The following is a 22,699-nucleotide window of genomic DNA, read 5'->3' as shown; positions in this document are numbered from 1 at the left end:
TGTAACTCAGTTTTAATAGTTCGCAGTCTGCATTTTTAGAGATGATATTGTACAGCTAAACTAGTTGATGAAGGTTACCCTATTAGCAGTGGGTAATCATCAGTCATTTATGCAGACCTAAGTTGTCTGTAAAAATATAACCCACCTAAATTGTTCAAACATATCTGAATTGTATAAAATTGACACCCAAGCCAATGCATGACACAGAAAGTTGATGAAGCCACAGCTGAGACCTACTGACGTATCTCCATCTGTTTCTGGAGTCATGCAGTATCCACTGAACCTGAGAGGTCATCTAACCTCATCCTTGTTTTACACATAAAGAAGACTGATGTCCATAGAGATTAACCTGCTGATGGTCAGGCAGTCTTGCTGCTAAGGCAGAAGCACAGATCTCTTCCTTCCTTTCTGAGAAAAATACCAGAGTGGGTTAGAGCACTGCCTTGGAAGGTTCTTCCCAGCAGGTGTCAAGCCTCAGCAAAGTTGCTTCACCTCTTGAGTCACTTCCCTCATTCCTAAGTAGGGACAAGTGTACCTACTTCTTAGGATTGTTGTAACAATTCAATGAAGTCATTCAAGTAAATCACATAGAATAGTGGCGGACTCAGTGAGTTTTAACTGTTTTTATTATTGATTTTCTTTTACCACCCATGGCTATCAGCAGTGGCATTCCCATTATCACTCGTATTACTGCCACTCTACTACATTAGGCTAAGTATACATATTTTCTCTTTAAATCACTCCAGGGATGGGGGGCCTGGGTGGCTTAGTCGGTTAGGCTTCTGACTCAATTTCGGCTCAGGTCATAATGGCATGGTTCCTAGGATTGAGCCCCTCCTGGGGCTCTGCACTGACAGATTCTCTCTCTCCCTTGTTCTCTCCCCTACTCTTGCTCTCACTGTCTTTCTGTCTCTCAAAATAGATAAACTTCAAAAAACATAAAATTAAATAAAAAATGAAAAATTTGATCCCTCCGGGGACTTGTAAATGTGAGATTTATTGTATTTTGTCTTGCTTTGCATTAACATTGTATTTTATGTTTAATTTTCATTACACCTACATATTTTATATGTTTACTTTAGTTACTTTTAATTTTAATTTTCTATTTTATTTATATTTGATTCACTTTAATTTTTATAGCCTTATTGCTATATTGTTTCAAGAAATTTGGATACTATTTGAGTTACATGATTCAAAATAACAGACTGATGAACATTTTAATTAGAAACACTATATATGATATGAGTTGCCAAAATATATGGTTGCTACCACCTGTTGGTAATTCTGAGTTAGGTAGGCCTGACTTTCTACCATGTTGCTGAGATCAGTAGACCTCCCCATATTTGGTGTCTAGAAGTCAGACGCTGTCAAGGGTATGAATGGAAGAGGGACAAGCAGCAACTTACCATTGTCGTCTCTTAAATGTGTGATATATGTGACCCACTTTGAAAAATGTCAATCACCCTGCAAGCACTCTTAACATTTGTGACTGTAGAGAACAGAAAGAGAAGGGGAGAGAGTGAGTGAAGAGAAGGCAAAAAGCCTATATAGCATGTGGCTTCAAAAGAAGAACTCCCACACCTGTTTGCCCAAACTGCTTTGTGGCTTTCTCTGGTAGAGGGGGGACCATTCATTACAGTTTGCCATTTTCTCATGATTTCTTCACTTTATTTTTTGCCAAACAGCAACAGCAAGTAGTTTTGCTGAGGTAATTGATGTTCTCAGAAGCTCTCACCTAATGAACACTGTGCGGGGATGGGATCTCCTCGACCCAGTTCTTGACAGCTGCTTGTAGGGTATCTTCTGTGTGCCTGGCTCTGGAAAACCCATCTTCTCTTGGCCTCCTGTCAGGCACCGTGTCACTTTGCAGAGGGTCTGAGCATTTTCCGGCTCCTCCGGGCCCTCAGTAGGAAGACAGGGCTGCTGGCTCCACATCTGGAGCTCTTCCCACAACACCAGAGCTGTGTGGAATGTGACCTGGTGCTGTGTTTATATTTGCACAGGAACTTGCATTACAAGTTTTATTTGTTGAGTTATTGGCTTTCTTTTATGATCCACATTCACACATACAACTTTGTGATACGCATTTTTATTTTAACTTCATTTCTGGTGCTCTTTAATGTTCCTACCCTTGTTTTTCTATCTTCTCTTTCATCTGCTTTAGATTTATGCTATGTTTTATGTATTGCTGTAAGCCTCTTTAAACCCTGTCTGCAACAAAGCAAGGAATACATAAACAGATAGATTTTTTTTTTTTTTTTAAACAGGAATCGACTTAAAGCCTCCAGAGTAGTAGAATCCGTAGACCTTCCAAACTGCCACCTCATTAAAGGAATCGGTGAGTATGAGAAAATGCTTGTTGTACTCCTTACATTGTTTGGCCAAAAACACGAAAAAACTCATTAGCAGTGTTTTGGCACACCACTAGCGTTCATCAGAGGAAAAATCACATTAAGTCAATGAAAACCTCTTTGGTCAGTCTTTTTTTTTTTTTAAATCTCATGCACCTGTATTTCTTTTGTCCCCCACTCTCACTGCAATTTGTTAATTATTTGTGTAATCCTATGTTTGTTGCTTGATTTCTTGCTTGTTTAGTGACTTTTCTGAACAAGTTTTATAAAGTTTATATTCTTCGCTGTGTGTGGCCCCTGGAATCTGTGCTCTGTCAGCCTAGAGGTCAGCTAGTGAAGGTGTCAGAAAAAAGAGAAGTTACAAAATGGAAAATGAAAATCTCTCAACAAAATCTCCACTGCACACAGAAATAACTCCAGAGATAAAGTTTTCCTTATCTTTCCTGATACTTCCAACTCAAATGCAAACAAATACATGCATATTTCACAAATGGCATCTTAATATAAGATTATATTCTGCAACCTGCTTTGTTCTCAGTGGAAGGTGAACAGCTTTCCACATCAACTCATGTAGACCTACCTCCTTCTTTTTACTGTTTGCACATACCGTGGTTTATTTAATCATTTCCTTCTTGATGCACATTTGGATGGTTGCAGTTTTTTGCAACCACAAACAAATCAGTGAACATCATTGTACATGTAGCTCTTGTATGTCTGTAGGATGACTTGTTGACGGTGAGATTGTTGTTCAGGGAGCAGACGTGTTTTAAGTTTTGATAGTCATTGCTAAATTGCCCTGGATTGGCATTGCTAATAAAGTACTTCATATCTATAACCACATTCACTACAGGCAGAGTTCACAGTGCTCTTTGAACAAAAACAAAGTAGTGATCCTTTTCTGGATCAGACACAAGAAGGCTTCATTTTCATGAAACCTATCAGTTTTCAGAGCAGCCTTCTGTACTTCAAAGTTTCTTTCCAGTTGTGTTATTCGCCTTCCCTTTCCGCATCTGTTTTTTATGTGCCCTGTGTCCTATTTTCCATTGTTGCTTTAGTCCACCTTCCTAGTTCTATCTCCCTTGCCTGGACTCTGTGACTTCTTGCTCCTGGGGCTTCTCCTCTTTGTTGCCCTTACCGCTGCCCACACACTTAGCAGGAAGATACAAACTCAGTATCAAATACCACAGGGCAAGATCTGTGCTGGATAATGCAGACAGTTCTAGAAATAAGGTTGTCTGGAGTCCCAAGAAACTCAGCAACTGCATCCTGCCTTCTGGCTGCATTCATGAAGAGCCCCTTCAGAATGGCCACTAAGCAAAAGCCAGATGGCATCTGTGAGGGGTGTTGTACAAGGTTGGGAGGGTGAGTCAGTGATCTCGAAGGTTACTCCTGCTACTGAGTTAATAATTGTCAAATTATTAAACAGCCCTTGGCCCTGTGGAGCCCACCTTCTGTGAATTCAAGTCCCAGAGTAGACAATAGGGCACAGCCAGACACATTCCAGGATGAACTGCCAAGTGTATTGCTGTTACAACTCACTGGGATGGAGGGCTCCTCAGAGAAAAACAAGCCCAAAGACATTTGTATTCTGAACAGGCGTCTGTCTGTGTTTGTGACCTTTATGTTGTGATGTGTGTGAGCTGCTGTCTGGAATTGGAAAGAATGAGGAAATATGTCACCTATGGCCCTTCTTGTGAAGTGTTTAATGCCTCTGAGGCACTTCAAAAGGCAACAGAGCGAAGACGATGAGTGATTAGAAGCACATTTGGGATACATTTTTAGATCTAATTAGAATCGTGCTTTTTTTCTTTCTATTTTTTTTTGTTTTTGTTTTTGTTTTTTTGTTTTTGTTTTTGCTTCTGTGGTTAGCACACACTGTATGAACATTTGTTGAATGCTATGTTGGTGATGCATAGTGGTTAACAATAGCATGTAGTTACATGTTTTTAACAACAGTCACTTATTCAGTGGTCTTTGATTATAGGGAATAACAGTGTGCTGGGCATATACATGCCCATACAGGCAAAAGCAACTTCTTATGGTAGGCAACAAGGGTTGAAAGGTTCTCTTTGTCAGTTTCCACTTTGGGAAACAGTAGTAGCCACACACTTGAAGCCAGCTATCCCTCCAAGAGGTAAGACCACTTTCCCTACACTTCCATCCCCATCAGCACCCACACCCACACACACTATGGTGCTGCATTCACCGTGACTAGAAATGAACTCTTCGCAACTCTTGGGTGCTCTATACATACCATCTCATGTCTTTCTGTTTTAATAAATAATAATCACCTACCACATGCCATACCAGGTGTGTGCCTTCTGCGGGGGCACCAAGTAAGCTCACTATCCTATTTTTTGGTTTTCCTTCCGATTGTATCTTACGGACAGAAACCAGGCTCTTACACACCCATGATTTGGCCTAATATCAACATCTAAATAATAAAAAATTATAATGACAGGCTCTAGTTAAGTCTATTTATAGAGACTTAAAAGCTTAAAACATTTTCTAAATGTCTTTGAAAATGCAGGCATTCAGAGTCCTGGACTAAAAGAAAATTTTGAATGGATTGTCTCTCTTGAGTTAATTAGTGGTTTTATACACTTGGCAATCAAGACCTTTACAATAAATGCTGCTGGGGAGATTTAAAAGAAAAAAAAGCATTAAAGTTGGTAGCCCTTGTGATCATTTACTTTATAGTCTACTATGAAAGGAAAACAAAATGTACACTACTGTGAGATAATAGATTTTTTTTCTTTTTTCTCTTCTGTATATAATAGATAAGGACCCAAGACTCAGAGACGTTTGGCAAATTCTCTTTGCAATATAGTATCTTTTCCCAGAGTGACTAACACACATACCTCCCTCACCAGTGAACCAAAAAAGTGGAGAAAAATAGTTCCGTTACATATTGGATACTCTATTGGGAATGGCAAGGGCTGATTTGGTGTTACAAAGTTACACCTAGAGGAGAGGAGAGAGAAATTTATTCCCTTTTACATGGCAGTCCAATCCAAAGATAAGCAAATGGCCTAGGGTGATTAGATGGTTGTGCTCCATGTGGCTAATCTGGGGCAAAGGTTGATGAAGCAACACAAGTCTTTTCAACATATTGCTGCTTTCTCCCTCTGAGTCTCCCAACTAGAGACTCCAACTCCAACTGTTGCCATTTCCCAACATGAAGAGGTAGAAAGAAAATTTATGTGGATATTATTTTTAGCTTATTTTACCCAGATATTGCATGCATATTGTACTCTCGCATCCTGTTAACCTGAACCTAGGCAAATGGCCACAAGTATCTCAAGAAAGGGTAGAAAATGTCCTTAGCTGGGTTGCCATGTGCCTGTAGCTGAAAAGGAAGATGGGGAATATGGATACTGGGGAGCAGTTAGCCATCTCTGACACAGATAATTACCAAAGATATAATAAAAAATAGATCAAAACCTGATGTGCCAAGTAAGCTAGAAGACTTTCTAGAGCAAGAGGGTTTTGAAAGGGGTTTTAACAAAAAGTACCGAATATGGATTGGGGAAGATCTTGGTAGGAGGAATGGAAGCAAAACATTTCGGGAAAAAGCTAACGTGTGGAATTGACCACAGTCAAATTTACAAAGTAAAGTGTCTTTAGAGAGGAACCAGGGGATGGTTCTGACATAGAAAATCCCTTCACTGCTACGTTGTATTTTCTTTTCTGTGTGCTTTTAAGTCAGAAGGAAAAGACTTGAGTCCCAGCTTCCCAGTTTGTGACCTTGAACAATTTGCTTAACTATTCAAAGGCTCTGTATTCTTTAAAGAAAGAGATTATAATATTGCTTCCTAGGAACATAGAAATCGTGTGAAATAATGTATGTAATGTACTTGCGAGGAGTCTGGCCCTTGGTAAACACAATATCTAGTAGCTATTATTATTAGTACTAGTACTACTGCTATTACTGAATTAGAGGAGAAAAAAATTTCTCCAGTATTGACTACGCTTGCAGTAATCACACCCAAGAGGTGATAGGAAATGATAAAATCCTGTTGTAGTAATGGATATAGAAAGGAAGATGGAGGGAGTAGATCTGGAAACTATTCTAAAGAAAGCTACAGATAAGACTTACTATTTTTTTCTTGGAATTAAGTGATGGGATTGCACAAAGAAGTTATGATGTAGTTGAAATGAAAATACCTTTCACAAACATTGTTCTTTTCTTGATTACTAAAACGATACTATTATTTGTAGAAAATTTTAAACAAAGAAAAGTATAAAGAAGAAATGAAAATCATTCATAATCCTACCACCTAAAGAACCATTGTTAATTTTTTCTGTATATCCTTTCTTGTTCTATGTGCATAAGCATGTATATGTTGAAATTAAATTGTTTCAAGTAATTTTTCAAGAACAACAAATTTTATTTATTTATTTATTTATTTATTTCAAAAAATTTTTAATGTTTACTTATTTTTGAGAGAGAGGAGCAGAGAGAGAGAGAGAGAGCAGGAGACACAGAATCCAAAGCAGGCTTCAGACTCTGAGCTGTCAGCACAGAGCCCAACATGGGGCTCAAACCCACAAACCATGAGACCTGAGCCGAAGTCAGATGCTTATCCAACTGAGCCACCCAGGCACCCCACAACAAATTTTATTTAATTGACTTCCTACTAAATGGGTCTAGAAGGCAAAACTTGGACTGACATGTGCATGTGAGTGTGTGTGTATGTTTGTGTTTACATATACATACATGTGGCGTAGAGTCCCCTGGTCCCTGCTCATTATCAGTTGAGAACCCTGGGATTAGAGTCTAGTGATTCTTAACTTTTTGGGGCTATTAAAGACCTTTTGTTCAACCTGCTGAAAGCCAAGGTTGATCCTTTTCATAGGATTTCTCAGCCATACATCCAGGTGCCATTTTGCATTGCATAGAATTTCAACCAGTTCATAGATTCTGGAACTCATTTGTGGCTCCTTAGGAATCCACAGACCAGGCTAAGAACTCCTCCATCATTCCATGCTTAAAGCATGTGTATGTGTGTGTGTGTGTATGCATATATATGTATATATGTGTATATATATATATATATATATGTATATATATGTATATATGTGTATATATATATATGTATATATGTATATATATGTATATATGTGTATATATATATATGTATATATGTATATATATATGTATATATATATACACATACACACACACACACACACACACACACACACACTCACACATATATCTTCTTGCCAAGGAACAGGCATTGCATGTATTCATGATTGCAGTCTTCTTTACAAAGTGAAGTTCTTGGCATTTGTATTTTCTTTTGCTTTTCTCCACTGTGATAGAGCCGGCGACACTGGAGGCAACCAACCAAATGCAAACTCATGAATCAAAACCAAAATGGCTGCATAGATGCTGTTTGTTTTTGACAACCTAGAAATAATCTTGGAGAAATCCTTTGGAGAGGTCTTAAAGGGGAAGATTGGATTTTGTGGACTCAAAGAATGTGTCATGATTTGGCTTAATCTAAGCCATTTTTATTCCTCTTTTCTTGTGTTTGGGTCTATTATCTGTCTGCAGAATTTACACAGTGAGACCACTGGGAAGGTCTTATGTCTAATTATTTGCTGTGCTGTGTGGAGTGCACTGAAGACAATCAATAAACAATCAATAGTAATTGTAGCCTGCTCAGAGACAACCGTTAGAAGATTCAGCTGGCTTAGGTGCATGGTATTTTTCATTAATTTTCTTTTGCTAGTTGTTTTCTGTAGTTTAAAGCCTAAATTTAAAGATTAAATGGAAAGCTTTCTTTGCTTATGAGAACAAGCAGACATTGTTTTTAAAAGAGGGAATATATAATCCCAGGTGCTTTATCTCTGTTAATGAGAGAAATGTCTGTGTTTGCTTCAGATTGAATGAGCAGAGAAAGGGACAAGGATATTTGCATGGTTAAATGACTATGAGCCCTTCACTCTGAAAGTAATATTCCCCTGATGTCAATTACTTTTGTACAGACATCTGGATGTTTATCATAAGAGTGTACAGATGTCAGCTTTTTCTGTATTATATCTGGAAGTGTGGTGATTACTTGACTTTGATTTGAGTAAACATAAAATATCTAACATTTAAAGTTAGAGGTTCACTGCAGGAAGGGATTTCGATGGATGTGTATTAAAGAGAGTGCTTCCTCAGAAAAAATTGGAACTATTCCTAAAAATTCAGGCACTGGTAAAGTAAAGAAAGTCCCTATTGTGCTGTATCTAACAAATAATGGAATTTGAACATAACGTTTATCTGTTTTCTTGGACTTCCAGAGGCTGGCGCAGATGATATTGACATACTTCCCAATGGTCTGGCTTTCTTTAGTGTGGTGAGTATCTCCTTCTTTCCCCAGTCTCAGTGGAGGATGTCCAAGAGAGTTTGACGAGGCCTACAGGACAGGAACTTGTTTTTTTAATTCCTCACTTTCAAAACTATGTTTTGAACAAAAAAGACCATGTAAACGAGGTTTGGGAAAATGTCTTCAAGCTTATCTAAATGTAGAGATAAACAAGTCTTTGCCAGTTGATGAACTGCTCTTTACGTGCCTACTGCATTGCACTAAAATATTCCAATGCAATCTGTGTTTCAGAAGTTTGTTATTAAAAAGGATATTTTGGGCATTATTATGGATATTCCATACTACATTATGTTCTTTTAAATATAGCACCCATCAGGGCGCCTGGGTGGCTCAGTCAGTTAAGCATCTGACTTCAGCTGAGGTCATGATATCACAGTCTGTGAGTTCCAGCCCCACGTCGGGCTCTGTGCTGACAGCTCAGCGCCTGGAGCTGCTTTGGATTCTGTGTCTCCCTCTCTCTCTGTGTCCCTCCCCTGCTCATGCTCTGTCTGTCTCTCTCTCAAAAATAAATAAACATTAAAAATAAATAAATAAAATAAATGAATAAAGCATCTATCTTTCTTTCCATTAGATCCTCCATTTTAAGCTTATACTCTTGCTGTTATTGTTTATTTTCAAACACTATACCAACTTTCCCAGACGAAGGCTTTTTTTCTTTTTCTAGTTTCTTTCTTTTTCCCACTGAATAGCCTGTCATAAGTGGAAAATAATCAACTGAGTTTATTTATAACCTTCACTTTTGCCTTCATTCCTAGAAGATGAAAAATAGTCACGTTTCTGGGTATACAGTAGAAAGTCTTTAAACTTGACTGTGTTCTGACCTTCACCAGTAGCCTCTAACTGGAAAACTTTGTAAGTGGGAGATGAGGAAGTTCTGATCACCCTTCTTCCCTGGCTTGGGTGCCAGTGACTGTCTGTGGCATTTTTGTGGGTTTGGTTTTTCTTGAGAAAGATGTATCAGATTAAAAACAATTTTTTTTAATGTTTGTCTATTTTTGAGAGAGAGAGAAAGAGAGAGAGACAGAGTTCAAGCAGAGGAGGGGCAGAGAGAGAGGGAGACACAGAATCCCAAGTAGGCTCCAGTCTCTGAACTGTCAGCACAGAGCCCGACGTGGGGCTTGAACCCACAAAGTGCGAGATCATGACCTGAGCTGAAGTCAGATGCTTAACTGACTGAGCCACCCAGGTGCCCCAAGACGTATCAGAATTTGAAGGCAGCCTGTAATGATTCTGTTCCCTCTCAGCATCCTTCGTTTTCAGGCTCTGAGACTCTGATGTGGAAACCATAGAGGGACTTTTGAAGAGTCACAGCACTAATAAAACAGTTGTGAGAGGTATGGGAAAGCTGAGAGAACTTGGCTTAGAGGAGAATGAGGGTTAGAACACTCTTCAGGTTCCTGATAGTTTTTAGGTGAAAGACTGAACAGTTGGTTGTTACCACTGAGGGGAAAAAAGAAACATTGTAGGCTTTGGCAGACACACTAATATTTATATGAAATTTAAAAAATACAGTTTCAAAAGACAAGTTTTATTTAATTACCTACACAGAATGAGTAAAATGATATTTCTAGTAGGTCTCTGGGTTGTTTGTTTGGAAGCACATGCTTGCACATATGTCTATAGGCTTAGGAGAAAACACTGGGATTCCTCATCAAAATTATTCATAACTACAGGCGCAAAAATCCTGAGGAAAGTAGAAAGCACTGAGGTGTATGTGTGCGTGTGTGTGTGTGTATGTGTTTCTTTTTGGTTTTTGTTTTTTTTGTGTTTGTTGTTGGTGTTGGTTTTTTGTTTTTTGTTTTGCAAAGGACGTGTTCTCAGAGATTTGTGTAATCCAGAACTCACCTGTTTCAAGATCTCAGCCCCCATAGGAATAAATCTGAATTAGGAGGAGTGAGGTCTCCAAGCACATAAATCTATAGCCATTTTCACTAAGGGGCTTAGAATAGTCATAAGGATCTTGTAGGCATGTCAACAGAATTTCTTCAGCTTTTTTGTCCTTCCTTGGTGATATGACTGTCTTTTCTTTTTTTCAAATTTAGAAATAATCCCACTTTACTGCTGTTTTTTAAATTACTCAGCATTGTCTCTACTATTTCCCAGAATGCACTTCTTTCTAAATGAGTAACGAGTAATGTGTACCTCATGGCAGCTGTTTGTTCTTCCTCCAAGCATGTTAGCCCATGTAACCCATCCTGTTCCACACTTTGCACAGCTGTGGGTTTGAGGGTTACCTCCAGCCCCACATCACCCTTACGGAAGAATTGTATGACACAGAATAGAATACAAAAAAGATTTAAATGACAATGTGAATGCACTTAACACTATTGAACTCTACACTTAAAATGGTGAAGGTGATCAATTTTGGTACGTATATTTTGCTGCAAGTAAAAATAAGTAAAACTTTTAAAAAGAGGAAAAAAACAGATTTATGTGATGGGCAATATTAAAATAATCATGAATAGTTATCACCATCCCTGCTTTCTGTGCATTGAAATCATACTCTTGTTTATGGGACAGTGCTCCAAAATAGAAGTGTCACTCCCATGTAGCAATAGTACAATTCCAGTTTTCTGCTTGCTGAGCCTGCCAGCCTTGAAGTTAGAGCATTTTGATAGATTTTTTTTTTAATTGGGGAGAATTCCTGTTATGTTCAATTTTGTACACAAAGTGAGACTTAATTTTTGTACACTCTTTTAAACTTGCATAAAATATGACTGAAAAGATTTGAAAGAGAAAAGACCTAGGTCATTTCAGTGGGTCCCCAGAAAACACTGAATAAAAATGCAACAGTTCATTCCTGCTTGAAGGATCCCAGAAAACTAGACATAGAAGATAATTTCTCTGAAACCTACAGCAAACATCATTCTCAGTGGTGTAACATTACCACTGGTGCTACCTTCCCATAAATGTTTAAAAAAGGGACACAGCACCCCCAAATACCGTGACCATCAGTAATCTACTAGAGCTCTTTTTATTATTTTTTTTAATTTGAAACAATTTTTTTTAAGTTTATTTGCTTATCTGGAAAGAGAGCATATGTAAGTGAGGTAGAACCAGACAGAGAGAATCCCAAGCAGGTTCTGTGCTGTCAGCACAGAGCCCACGGGGCTTGAACTCACAAACTGTGAGATCATGACCTAAGCTGAAATCAAGAGCAGATGCTTTAACTGACTGAGCCACCCAGGCACCCCTCTACTAGAATTCTTAATAACCCAATAAAACAAAAAAAAAAAATAGGAAGTAGAAAAAAAAGTCAAAACTGCCATAATTTTCAGACATTGTCATTACCTGCTTTTTAAACAATCCAAGAGATTCAACTAACAGACTGTTTGACCTAAGGGGAGAGAGAGTTCAATGAAATGGTTGGATCAGACTATTCAGAATGAACATGTAAAATTCCTCGCCTTCTCATGCACTAGGGAAAAACAAATAGAAAATGCAATAGTCATAAAAATAAAAATAATGTTCCATTCAGAATAGCAACTTAATTTCCAAATTTTATACAGGAAAATAAATGAGCTATATATATATATATATATATATATAGTCATGTATGTATGTATGTTATAAACAAAGCTATAGAGATTAAAAAGTGGTATATTGGTACAGGAAAAGGCATGAGTCCCCAGACAGATCAATATATAAACAGGGGTCTAGTACATGATAAAGGCGATAGTTGCAATCAGTGGGAAAAGGACAAACTACCTGCCAGGCACTGCTCCAGGCCCTGGGATCTAGCAGCAAACAAAGGAGGCAAAGTCCTGGCTCATGTTCCAATGGGGAGAGAATGAATATGTGTCAGATGTAGTAGTACTTTTACAAGAAATAAAGGAAGGTGGGGCAGTGGAGAGGGATAGCCATGCTGAGGGTGTGGTCAGGCTGCCATTTATGTACGTGTGAAAATGTATCTATGTCAAATGGCAATAAGTGACTTTTGACAACAGAGATAAAGAATCTAGGAGCCTTAGGTATCTAGGGGGGTGGGGGGTAGCGTTCCTAGGCAGAGGGAGCAATGGATATAAAGGCCCTGAGGTGAGAATGTGCCTGGTTTGTTCAAAGACCATCAGGGAAGCCAGTGTGGCCAATAGGAGATGGGAGCAGAGACCTAGAGTGTTTGCGGTAGAGGAAGGTGTAGGAGGGTGAGCAGGGCAGATCATACAGGGTCTTTAGTAAATCATAAGAACGTCCACTTTTTAATCTGAGTGAGATGGAGTTTCAGTCAGAGGCATGACATCCTCGGCATAATTTGGATGCTGATGGGAGACCAGTCTTCCATAGGGAAAAGCCAGAAAAAAGCAGAAAGGGCAGTTGTGAGACTGTTGCCACAATTGCGGTGGTGGTTTGGGCCAAAGCAGTCACGGAAAAGGTCAGGAGGAATGTTCACATCTTTACGAAGGGATATATTTTCAAGGTGAAGTCAACAGGATTTCCTGACAGATTGGATCTGGGGTGTGAGGCAAGGAGGGGAGTCTTGACTGCAGCCATTCACCAACACTTCAGTCCATATGTAAACTTTCACTTCTCCCATCCTCAACTCTGCCTGGTATCTTCCGGGCCACCAACTTCGTGGTTATCCACGTAAGAGACTATACCCCTGGTCTTGTGCCTCAACTCAGAAAAATCATTTCTTGTTCTTCTTGCAGCTCACCAGCCCCCAATTCCTATTTTTCCTATTGTCTCCTCTCTGCTTTCTTGCCATTTGTAGCTTTAATACCACCACCTTTAATCAAAGGATCTATTTATCTTTTATTTATACTGCCCATTTTAGCCCATAAACACACTTAAGCCTCTATATTTAACTTTTTCCTCTGTTTTGAAAAGGGTTTAAAATGTCCAGGACTCCACAGCTTTTCCCCAGATAAGCCTGGAGGGATACTAATGATGGATCTAAAAGAAGAAAACCCGAGGGCACTGGAATTAAGAATCAGCCGTGGGTTCAATTTGGCTTCGTTTAATCCACATGGTATCAGCACTTTCATAGACCGCGGTAAGAGCTGATGAGCTACCCACATTAAGAAACTTATCATGGTTTGCAAATGACTGTGGAACATAGATTTGGATCATTTTTATAGTAAGAGAAGAACAATTAACTCATGAATTATTTCTGTATTCTTCATACAAATAAGTTGATCATTTGCCTCTCCAGCTAGCAGCAACTTAGGCTACATTTGAAATTTCTAACAGTTAACACCTGAGAGAATGTTTAGATTTCATAACCTTTTTCACAGACCTATGATTATTGCATTAAAAGAGAGCTATATTTCTGAATTCAACTATAAACAGATTATTCATGAATTCTGTATATGGAGTGGGAAACACTCTTTCTTAAAGGTCAGGGGACCAACGATCAGAAATAACACCAGCCAGACAGTGATGGGAAAGAAGGGGAAGAAGAATGATGTTAGGTCGTCTAACAGTTTATACATTCAACCTTTCCTCGCCTGTGGTATTTAAATGTCAGTGTCTGCCCAGAGGTCCTATGGTTATGTCTTGTAAATTAACTCTGTTCTTTCAATTCTTTAGATGACACAGTTTATCTCTTTGTTGTAAACCACCCAGAATTTAAGAATACAGTGGAAATTTTTAAATTTGAAGAAGAAGAAAATTCTCTTTTGCACCTAAAAACTATCAAACATGAACTTCTTCCAAGGTACTCAGTCCCTTTGTTCATTCTCCGATTTATCTCTGGCATTTCCGTATATTCCCCACGATGGTCCTTCTCAGCCTTGAGAAGAGGTAAAATACATGTACATATATGCATACATAAATATGTGCGTGCGTAGCTTCCTTGTAGAGCAGGGAAAGTCATTGGCGCTCATAATAATCGGTGCTCTGTGAGGATTCCCTTGAGAAATGATAAAACACTGGATTACAGGGGAGATGCTCTTCAGGGCCATCTTGGGAGTAGAAGACAAACCTCACTGTTTTTCCTGCTGTCACCTTCCATTTCAGATGACTCATCATCCAAATACTAATAGTTGTCCTGCCAAGGAGGAGTGGCCTGGTTTAAATGAAGTCTGTGTGCTTTGTATGGGACTGATACAATGTGCTTTCACAGGGGTAGTGCTAGCTGTGGGCTAATGGCTCCACAGAACTGGAGGGGTACAAACTGGAAGTGCATCGCTCCTACTTCCCGAAGATACAGCCAGTTGATAATGTGGCCAAAAGAGAATCATGTGTATCATCCCAGCTCAGCTTGCCTTAGCCTACTGCTTCTTTTAAGTCTGAACTTGATGCATATTTTTAATTTCTCGATCCCTGTCTAGGACTTATGCATGGAACTTCCTATCATTCTTCCAAAAATGCACCTCATGATAAGTAGGAGCATAAATACTGTCCAGGCAGCCTCTGTATCACGGTACTCTTTCAGAAAGAGGGGACTCACCTTCCCTGTAGCTCTGTTTTCCATTTAACAAAGAAGAAAGAGGCTCCTTCAGAAATTTTTGCATAGGGTAATTGGAATTTAAATTTAATAACATCCTTGCCTAACTAGTTTTAAAAATGTAATTGTTTTTTGCGTATAAATCTCTCACCTGAAGCATTTTACTATGGCAGTTTCATCATCCGCCTCTCTGCAAGTGTTTATCGAGTGCTCACTAGTCTCGGCAGGTCAGCTTTGTGAGTCAGGTAGAAATTGAACAGTCGGTCTTTACTTTGACTAATCACTAGGCAGAGCAATACAGGAAAATCTAGCAACTGAGTAAATGGAAGCTAGGTAGATGTTATTGATGGCCTAACCAGCTCACCAGCCAATGAGGTTCTACCCAGCTCTGTACCATAGACAGCCGTGTCCTTTCATACTGTTGTTAAACCCTACATTTCTTGCTGTCAAAAAACATACCCTGTTGGCACCAAGTTCTCTTTTCTTTTATAATAGTCCTGCCATAATTGCTAAATGACCTGTCTTCAGATTACCTGTTATCATACAAAACTGTTCTCTGAAAAAATGATATTATAGTAGATTGCATGTGACTGCAGCCATTTGATTTTAGCTGAGCTTTTCCTGGGAAGGCTCGTACCAAAAAGTTGGAAGCACATATTGTGTACACCTTCTAGAGACTTAATCTTTAGTATGGAGACCAACTGGCTTGTTATTTTCTCTCACACATTATTTTTTCTCTTTCAGTGTGAATGATATCATAGCTGTTGGACCGGCACATTTCTATGCCACCAATGACCACTATTTCTCTGATCCTTTCTTAAAGTATTTGGAAACATACTTGAACTTACACTGGGCAAATGTTGTTTACTACAGTCCAGATGAAGTTAAAGTGGTAGCAGAAGGGTTTGATGCAGCAAATGGGATCAATATTTCACCTGATAAAAAGTATGATTCTTTATTAGAGTATCTTCATTTCTCCTTAGTCATGGTGCTGGGCCAAATTCTTCACTTTGCTTTTGTTTTTTCCCTAGTGTAAAAAGCTTTCTTGATATTATTTCGGTGTATGGTATTGTATGTATATTATATACATATATATGTGTGTGAGTGTGTGTGTGTGTGTGTGTGTGTGTGTGTGTATTATGTATTTACATACAATATCTAAATTTTGGTATATATCATTGTAGAACTTAATTTTATAAGTGCAAATTTTTTATGAAGTGGGACCATATTTACATAAACATATTAAAGTATGAGGTATGTGTTTCCTTTAAATAAATATGTCTTTGTTTTATTGGCTGTATATTATTCCATTATAGGCATGATCCTAAACTAATTAAACCAATTATCTGTTAATGGATATGCAGGAGGCTTTTTCTCTGTTGTTTTTTTTTTAAATAAAAAGTACTTTGTATTTCTCATTTACCACTGAAGCTTCTCCAGCTATTTTTTAAGTATTTATTTTATAGCTTATTTATTTATTTTGAGAGAGAGAACAAGCATGAGTGGGGGCGGGGCAGAGAGAGGGAGAGAGAGAGAGAATCCCAAGCAGGCTGCACTTTGTCAGCATTCCTCCAGATATTTTTAAGGACCAGCCCCCTAAGTGAGCATTACAGCAAGATCCACCTTCAGGTTTGGGGATGATACAGAGAGACCTGGGTTCAAATGCCAGCTGGGCACTGGCTAAATGTAGTGCTATGAACCCTTCCTCTTTCCACATTTGTACAAGTGTTTCTATAGAACAAACCCCTCAGAATAGAACCACTTACTCAAGGAGTGATCCCTTTAAATGTTACCTTGTATAGATTTTGCCAAATCGCCCCCCCCCCCACCGAGTTATCTCACTGTTTCTATGTGTCCAACCATCACATACAGAAAGGATATTAAGTTTTATTAACTTTCCCATTTACTCCCTGAGCACACTGAACAATTTACTACAAATATAACAGGAAAGAAATTTGGCATTCCTTGGCAACTAAAATGTCATTTTTCATGACACAATTTCTGCTTTTGATTACAGAAAATGAATGTGGAATCATTGTAACTCTCCTGTGAAATCTGTTGTTCTCCCCAACTCTTATCTTTCCATTATGAGAATCAGACTTTCCAGCACCCAAGCTACAAACAATACTAATAAAAGAGGATTCAGCTCTAACTCCTTCTCTTTCACCTTCCTATCCACTGGGGCTTCTGCCCTCATTCGAGTCCCCTTTTCTTTCCCTCTGACACCTGCCTGGTTTAGGTTCTCAGTCACTCTGGCTAGCGTATTAGACTTCCTTCCAACTTGTTTTCAGTCTACTTCCATTTTTTGCATTGTTGTTAGTTTTGTTGTTCTGTATTCCGTTAGCTTTTGAGGCCCTCCAAGAGAGGGGGCTCTGTGTGCTTCCTCTTTGACTTCTCCTGCTGAGCACTGCCAGGTGCAGATCAAATGCACAGTACTTGTTGAATGGAACTGACCATTTGTTATTATGCCACTTTGTTATTCTAAATATTCAGAGGGACCCAATTGCTTATCAAATCAAGGCAAGCTAAAGGGTTAGACTTTCTTTAATAGGCGAGCTTCAACTTCGCTTTTCAACTGTTTTCATACTTTCCCTGCTTTAGACAAAGAACTCATTATTTTGCAAATATGCCTCTCTCCTTCTTGCCCCTGTGCCTTTGCTCACGTGTTTTCTGCCTAGAAGGTGCTTTGTCCTCATTTCCTCAAATCCCGTCTCTCCTTCCATATCCACTGCAGATGCGTTTCCTTTGTGAAGCCTCCTATGTTCTCAAGAGTTAGATATTTCTTCAGTCTCTAGACCTGAAATATTTTTCACGGTACCGATCATGTTGTATTATTTGTTTAATGTGTACAAACCAGTCTGATCATCCCCACATGCTATGAACTTTTTAGGAAGAGTCTGCCTCTTCTTTATGTCTGTCACAATACTGAGTTCATGGCTTTACACAAGATAATTGCTCAATAGAACAGTTGCCATGGAACAGTCAATTCAATGAGTAAAATTACCGTAAAGGAGTCCATTAATTCACCGTCCTTAGATGTAGACGGATTCTTCTGAATAGATACTTATCTCTCACTCTTAAAATTCTCAATATGCTAATAAATATTTTATCAAAGGTGAATGACTATTAATAAATAATAAAGTGTGTCCTGCTTTGTATATTTCTACATGAAAATGACACCTAGAAATATCAAATTATATTGTGGAATGTAAAAACTTTTTTTCTGGAAGTCAAACATTTGTTTTGTTGTCCTTTTGGCAGCAAATATCACAGATTTTATATTCAAGATAATGTCCTGTATTATTTTTCCCCTTACAAACCTTTCGAAAAATAATTTAAGCAATTCCGGGATTGTTTGTACCAACAATGAATTGATTTTGAAAGCGTACTTTTTAAATAAAAATTGACCTTTATCAAGTAGTCCCTGAGGGCCCATCATTGATTAACTTCATGGCAGGTTATTAAGACTTATTCTTCCATACTTTGTTAACGAAGCTTTATACTGGCACAGAACTCTAACTAGTGTGTCCTTTCTGTGAAGGTACATCTACGTTGCTGATATACTGGCTCATGAAATTCATGTTTTGGAAAAACACCCTAATATGAACTTAACTCAATTGAAGGTAAAATACTTATTTTACATATAATAAGTAGACCTTAATCTATTACACTTTGTAATTACATAGTTATACTATATTGCCACAATGCTTCACTTAGAAGAGACTATGATGCCAGTGTTGCCATTCTGGGTTTTTAAATATTTCCTGCCTAAACTAGGCAAGTCTCCTGTCCCAGCAATCACAAGGACTGAGTGATTACACGCAGCAGAGGGTTGGGAGTGATATTTGCATCAGATTTAGAGCCCATTCCGTGCAGTACTGATAGTACCCAATGAATTCCAATAAGAATTTTCACAATTGAAAAGACTAATAGACGGATTCCACAATGAAGATTTATGCACATTGTCAGCTCTTTCAATAATAAATGAAGGTAGAAATTGGGTTCCACACCATTATTATTTTCTTCCTGCTTGACAACACATATTTTAGATTGATTAAGAATTTCCTATTTTGCTTTGAATGAGTTCCTAGAGCTAACTGATCATTGTGCATCTTTTAAGGGAAAAGGAGTCCATTTTTTAGAGAGATGGATTATCGCCCTAACTTTCTTAATTTCAGGCAAGATGAAAAGTGACTCTAAGCCAGTTTATTAAATTTATTTTAGGCAATATTGGTGCTAAAAGGGTGGAAGCAGGGAGCTGTGTATAATTTTCCCACGTGTAAAGAGGCGAGAAAGGTTAACCCTAAATTATTTAATCAAGTTTCTCATGTCATTTAGATATTGACGTTTTTTCATTTGGAAGGTACTCAAGTTGGATACACTAGTGGATAATTTATCTATTGATCCTTCCTCGGGGGACATCTTCGTAGGCTGTCATCCTAATGGCCAGAAGCTCTTCGTTTATGACCCAAACAATCCTCCGTCATCAGAGGTTTCTCATATTTTTTAAACCTTAATTTTTCAACTTTAATGACTCAAGTCCTTTTGAACGAATAATACAGTAAGCTGTCACAGGGATGGTCTGTTTAGCCCTTTTAAACCAATAATTCAGTAAACTTATGCAGTGATTTTCTAAGTGCTGTAAGCCAATAATTGGCAGAATTTCACTTATTCAAATACTTTCAGAAAGATAATCTTTTGATGTACTAAATTACGGTGGAAACTAGTCAAAAGGCATTTTCTATAAAGACATGTGCCCTCCTTGTGTGGTATACTGGCAATTTCAAATACCTAGCTTATTGTCAGCTCACCCCATGACATGACTTCTGTTCCTGCTAAAGTAGTGCGAAAGTACTCACATTGGTGTGGAAATATTTCCATTAATGCTCAATTACTATAATAACAGTAAATCCTGTGTTGGCATGCGCAACTAAATGGTTTAAGAAAGTACTTTCTTTGAAGGTTTAAAAAAAAGTACTTTCACTTAAACATTAAAAAGATTGGTAACTGCTGTTTTCAACAGCATGTCCTCTTAATCATTGTGTCATTGTGGAAGACGGGGATTATTGGTGATTGAGTGACATGGGTGTATGGCGGTTCTGTATTCATCTTTTGTATCCCCTGAATAGGTTCTCCGCATCCAGAATATTCTATCTGAGAAGCCTACCGTGACCACTGTTTATGCCAACAACGGATCTGTTCTCCAGGGAAGTTCCGTGGCCTCAGTATATGATCGAAAGTTGCTCATAGGCACTTTATACCACAGAGCCCTATACTGCGAACTCTAAATTGTACTTTTGGGATACAAGTGTGCTAACTTCTTTTAACAATTAAGTTCCTATGAATTGCTAATTCTGTGGGGATTTAACCATGAAAAGTGGACCCAGAAATGTATGACACGTATAGTTAATTTTATTTTAGCAAGGAAAGCCCCCTTCAGTTCTGATAGCACTTTTAAAATAAAAGGAAAAGGGACAGTGTTGAAAACTGCTGAGTAAAGGAGAGAGAACACAGCTGCTTCCAGTCAACTGGATACACTGAACAAAATAAGCCTCATCTCTCTGCCTGCCAACTGCCAGAGCATGCGTTCCACTGAAAACAGGGTAGACTGCATTTCCTTAAAATGTGAGTGACCTCAGCTCCAACAGTGTGACCACTGTGACTGTTCAGAACTACTGATAGATAACATTAGGATGTTTTCTACTTACATCTTTGTATACTATTAACAAGTTGGGAGTTAGATTAAAGGCTAACTGAAATCCAAGTTTTGCCTGTTGTTTAATTCTCAAGGCATGTCTGCAGGAGGAGAATGGGAAAGTGGCCGCTTCCTTATGGGGTTTCCTTGGGATCGGCAGGCATGGCAACGTTAATTTCTTTCATTGAAAGCTGAATGTAAATGAGCTCCTTCTTTGAATAAAATGGAACAAAGAATTAACTAAATATTGCAGCTGGAATTCTCAATGAGTATGGAGTATTTCATCAACTCTCTTCTTTAATGGGAGCACACCTGCCTACAAAGGAGAGATGAGAGGTTGGAGCTGGCAGGTCATGGCACCTCCCCATTTGAACACCACTGTGAACTTCACTGGGAGAGATGAAGTCAGCCGTCCAGGGCCAGCCACACGGTCAGTCCTAGAAATGCTAGGGACAGGACCGAGGGTGTCTGCCTCCCAGAGGAAAGTTCTTTCCACTCAGTAAATGTCCGGTTAAAATCATCTTAAGCCCTGGAGAGAGACTTGCATGTGTTTCTACCCACTGTACCCTACCAAGGCACTTTGCCTCTCATACTTTTTTCCCATTGTCAGCATCATTATCATCAAACTATTTGGCAGTTACTCAAATTTGGCAGAAAATGCACCAACAATTGTATGTGCATTATCTCATTGAGTCCTGATTACAGTCCTGAGGGAGTAGGTATTGTTATTACATAACTATTAACATTTCACAGGTGTTCAAGGTCATACACCTAGTGAGGGGTGGCTCCCCATCTATTTCTGATGCCAGAGGCTGTACTACAGGAAGAAATAGAAATGTTACCCACTACAGGAAGCTACTGCCATGGAACTAATGGGGATCTCCTTATTTACTCATTTACCTATTGTACAGTTTCTTCTGGTTTTTTGTTTTTTGTTTTTTTTTTTAGGTATCAATTTGAGTTATACTTCTTAATGAATCTTTTAATGACTTTTATTTTTTTTAAGTTTATTTATGTATTTTGAGAGAGGAAGAGAGCAAGCACAAACTGGGGAGGGGCAGAGAGAAGGAGAGACAGAATCCCAAGCAGGCTCTGGGCCTTCAGTGCAGAGCCCGAGGTAGGGCTCGAACTCACAAACTATGAGATCATGATTCAAGCTGATATCAAGAGTCAGATGCTTAACCAACTGAGTCACCCAGGTGCCCCTTAATGACTTAAATGTAAACTGCAAAACTATTCTTAACCTTGGCCTCTGTCTACTTGACCTGTGTTTTTATTTACATTTTAAAGTAGTCCCTTACTCACGTATATTGGAACTAATTCATGCTAAAATAATGATTGTTTTCATTATTCATAAGAAAAAAAATAAGTCAACAGATGAATAAAGCAAGATTAAATATTGTTCACTAGAGATCCAAAACCAAGAAGCATATGTTTTGGATGATAACAGTGACTATCTAAAAATATACATTCATGAAAAGTAGAATAGTGTAGGCATAAAATATACTTGTTTTCTGTTGTATTTGTTAGAAATCTTATTTGGGCAAAAGTAAATATAATTGAATAAGCTCATGTATTATTTATCTTAGAAATACAAAGAGAATTTTTAAAATAAATTCCAATTTTGGCCTGTGTGGGCCAGGGATTTTGTTTTATCTAATCACAAAGGCTGCATTTATATATGGTAATCTTACTGTGATCATATATTGAGTTTAACAGTTTGGTGGGTTATTAAGAAGCCGTCATTCAAAGACTGAAACTGCAATTAGGATATGTCACCACTAGGCGGATCCAGGGCCCATAGGAGTGCGAGTGTTTTCATTCTTTTTAATCTGACATCCTGTGCAGTGACAATAGATATCATTTTGGTTTTTCACAAAACCTG

The 22,699-nt window shown here is 38.4% G+C and overlaps 1 protein-coding gene across 1 annotated transcript in view; it reads left to right on the top strand.

Annotated features, from left to right (window-relative positions):
• Positions 1–20,914, top strand: part of PON2 (paraoxonase 2) — a 28,140-nt gene extending 7,226 nt beyond the window's left edge. The window contains exons 2-9 of the mRNA XM_049641489.1: positions 2,268–2,338; positions 8,649–8,704; positions 13,559–13,724; positions 14,261–14,387; positions 15,864–16,064; positions 18,661–18,742; positions 19,483–19,611; positions 20,249–20,914. Of these exons, the coding sequence (XP_049497446.1) occupies positions 2,268–2,338; positions 8,649–8,704; positions 13,559–13,724; positions 14,261–14,387; positions 15,864–16,064; positions 18,661–18,742; positions 19,483–19,611; positions 20,249–20,407 (991 nt within the window). The 3' untranslated portion in view covers positions 20,408–20,914. The remainder of the gene's footprint in view (positions 1–2,267; positions 2,339–8,648; positions 8,705–13,558; positions 13,725–14,260; positions 14,388–15,863; positions 16,065–18,660; positions 18,743–19,482; positions 19,612–20,248) is intronic.
• The last annotated feature ends 1,785 nt before the right edge of the window (positions 20,915–22,699 follow it).

The sequence above is a fragment of the Panthera uncia genome, chromosome A2 (assembly GCF_023721935.1).
Source record: "Panthera uncia isolate 11264 chromosome A2, Puncia_PCG_1.0, whole genome shotgun sequence".
NCBI classification, from domain to species: domain Eukaryota; kingdom Metazoa; phylum Chordata; class Mammalia; order Carnivora; family Felidae; genus Panthera; species Panthera uncia.
The sequence above is the reverse complement of the archived record's forward strand: the minus strand, read 5'-3'. Positions and strand labels throughout refer to the sequence as shown.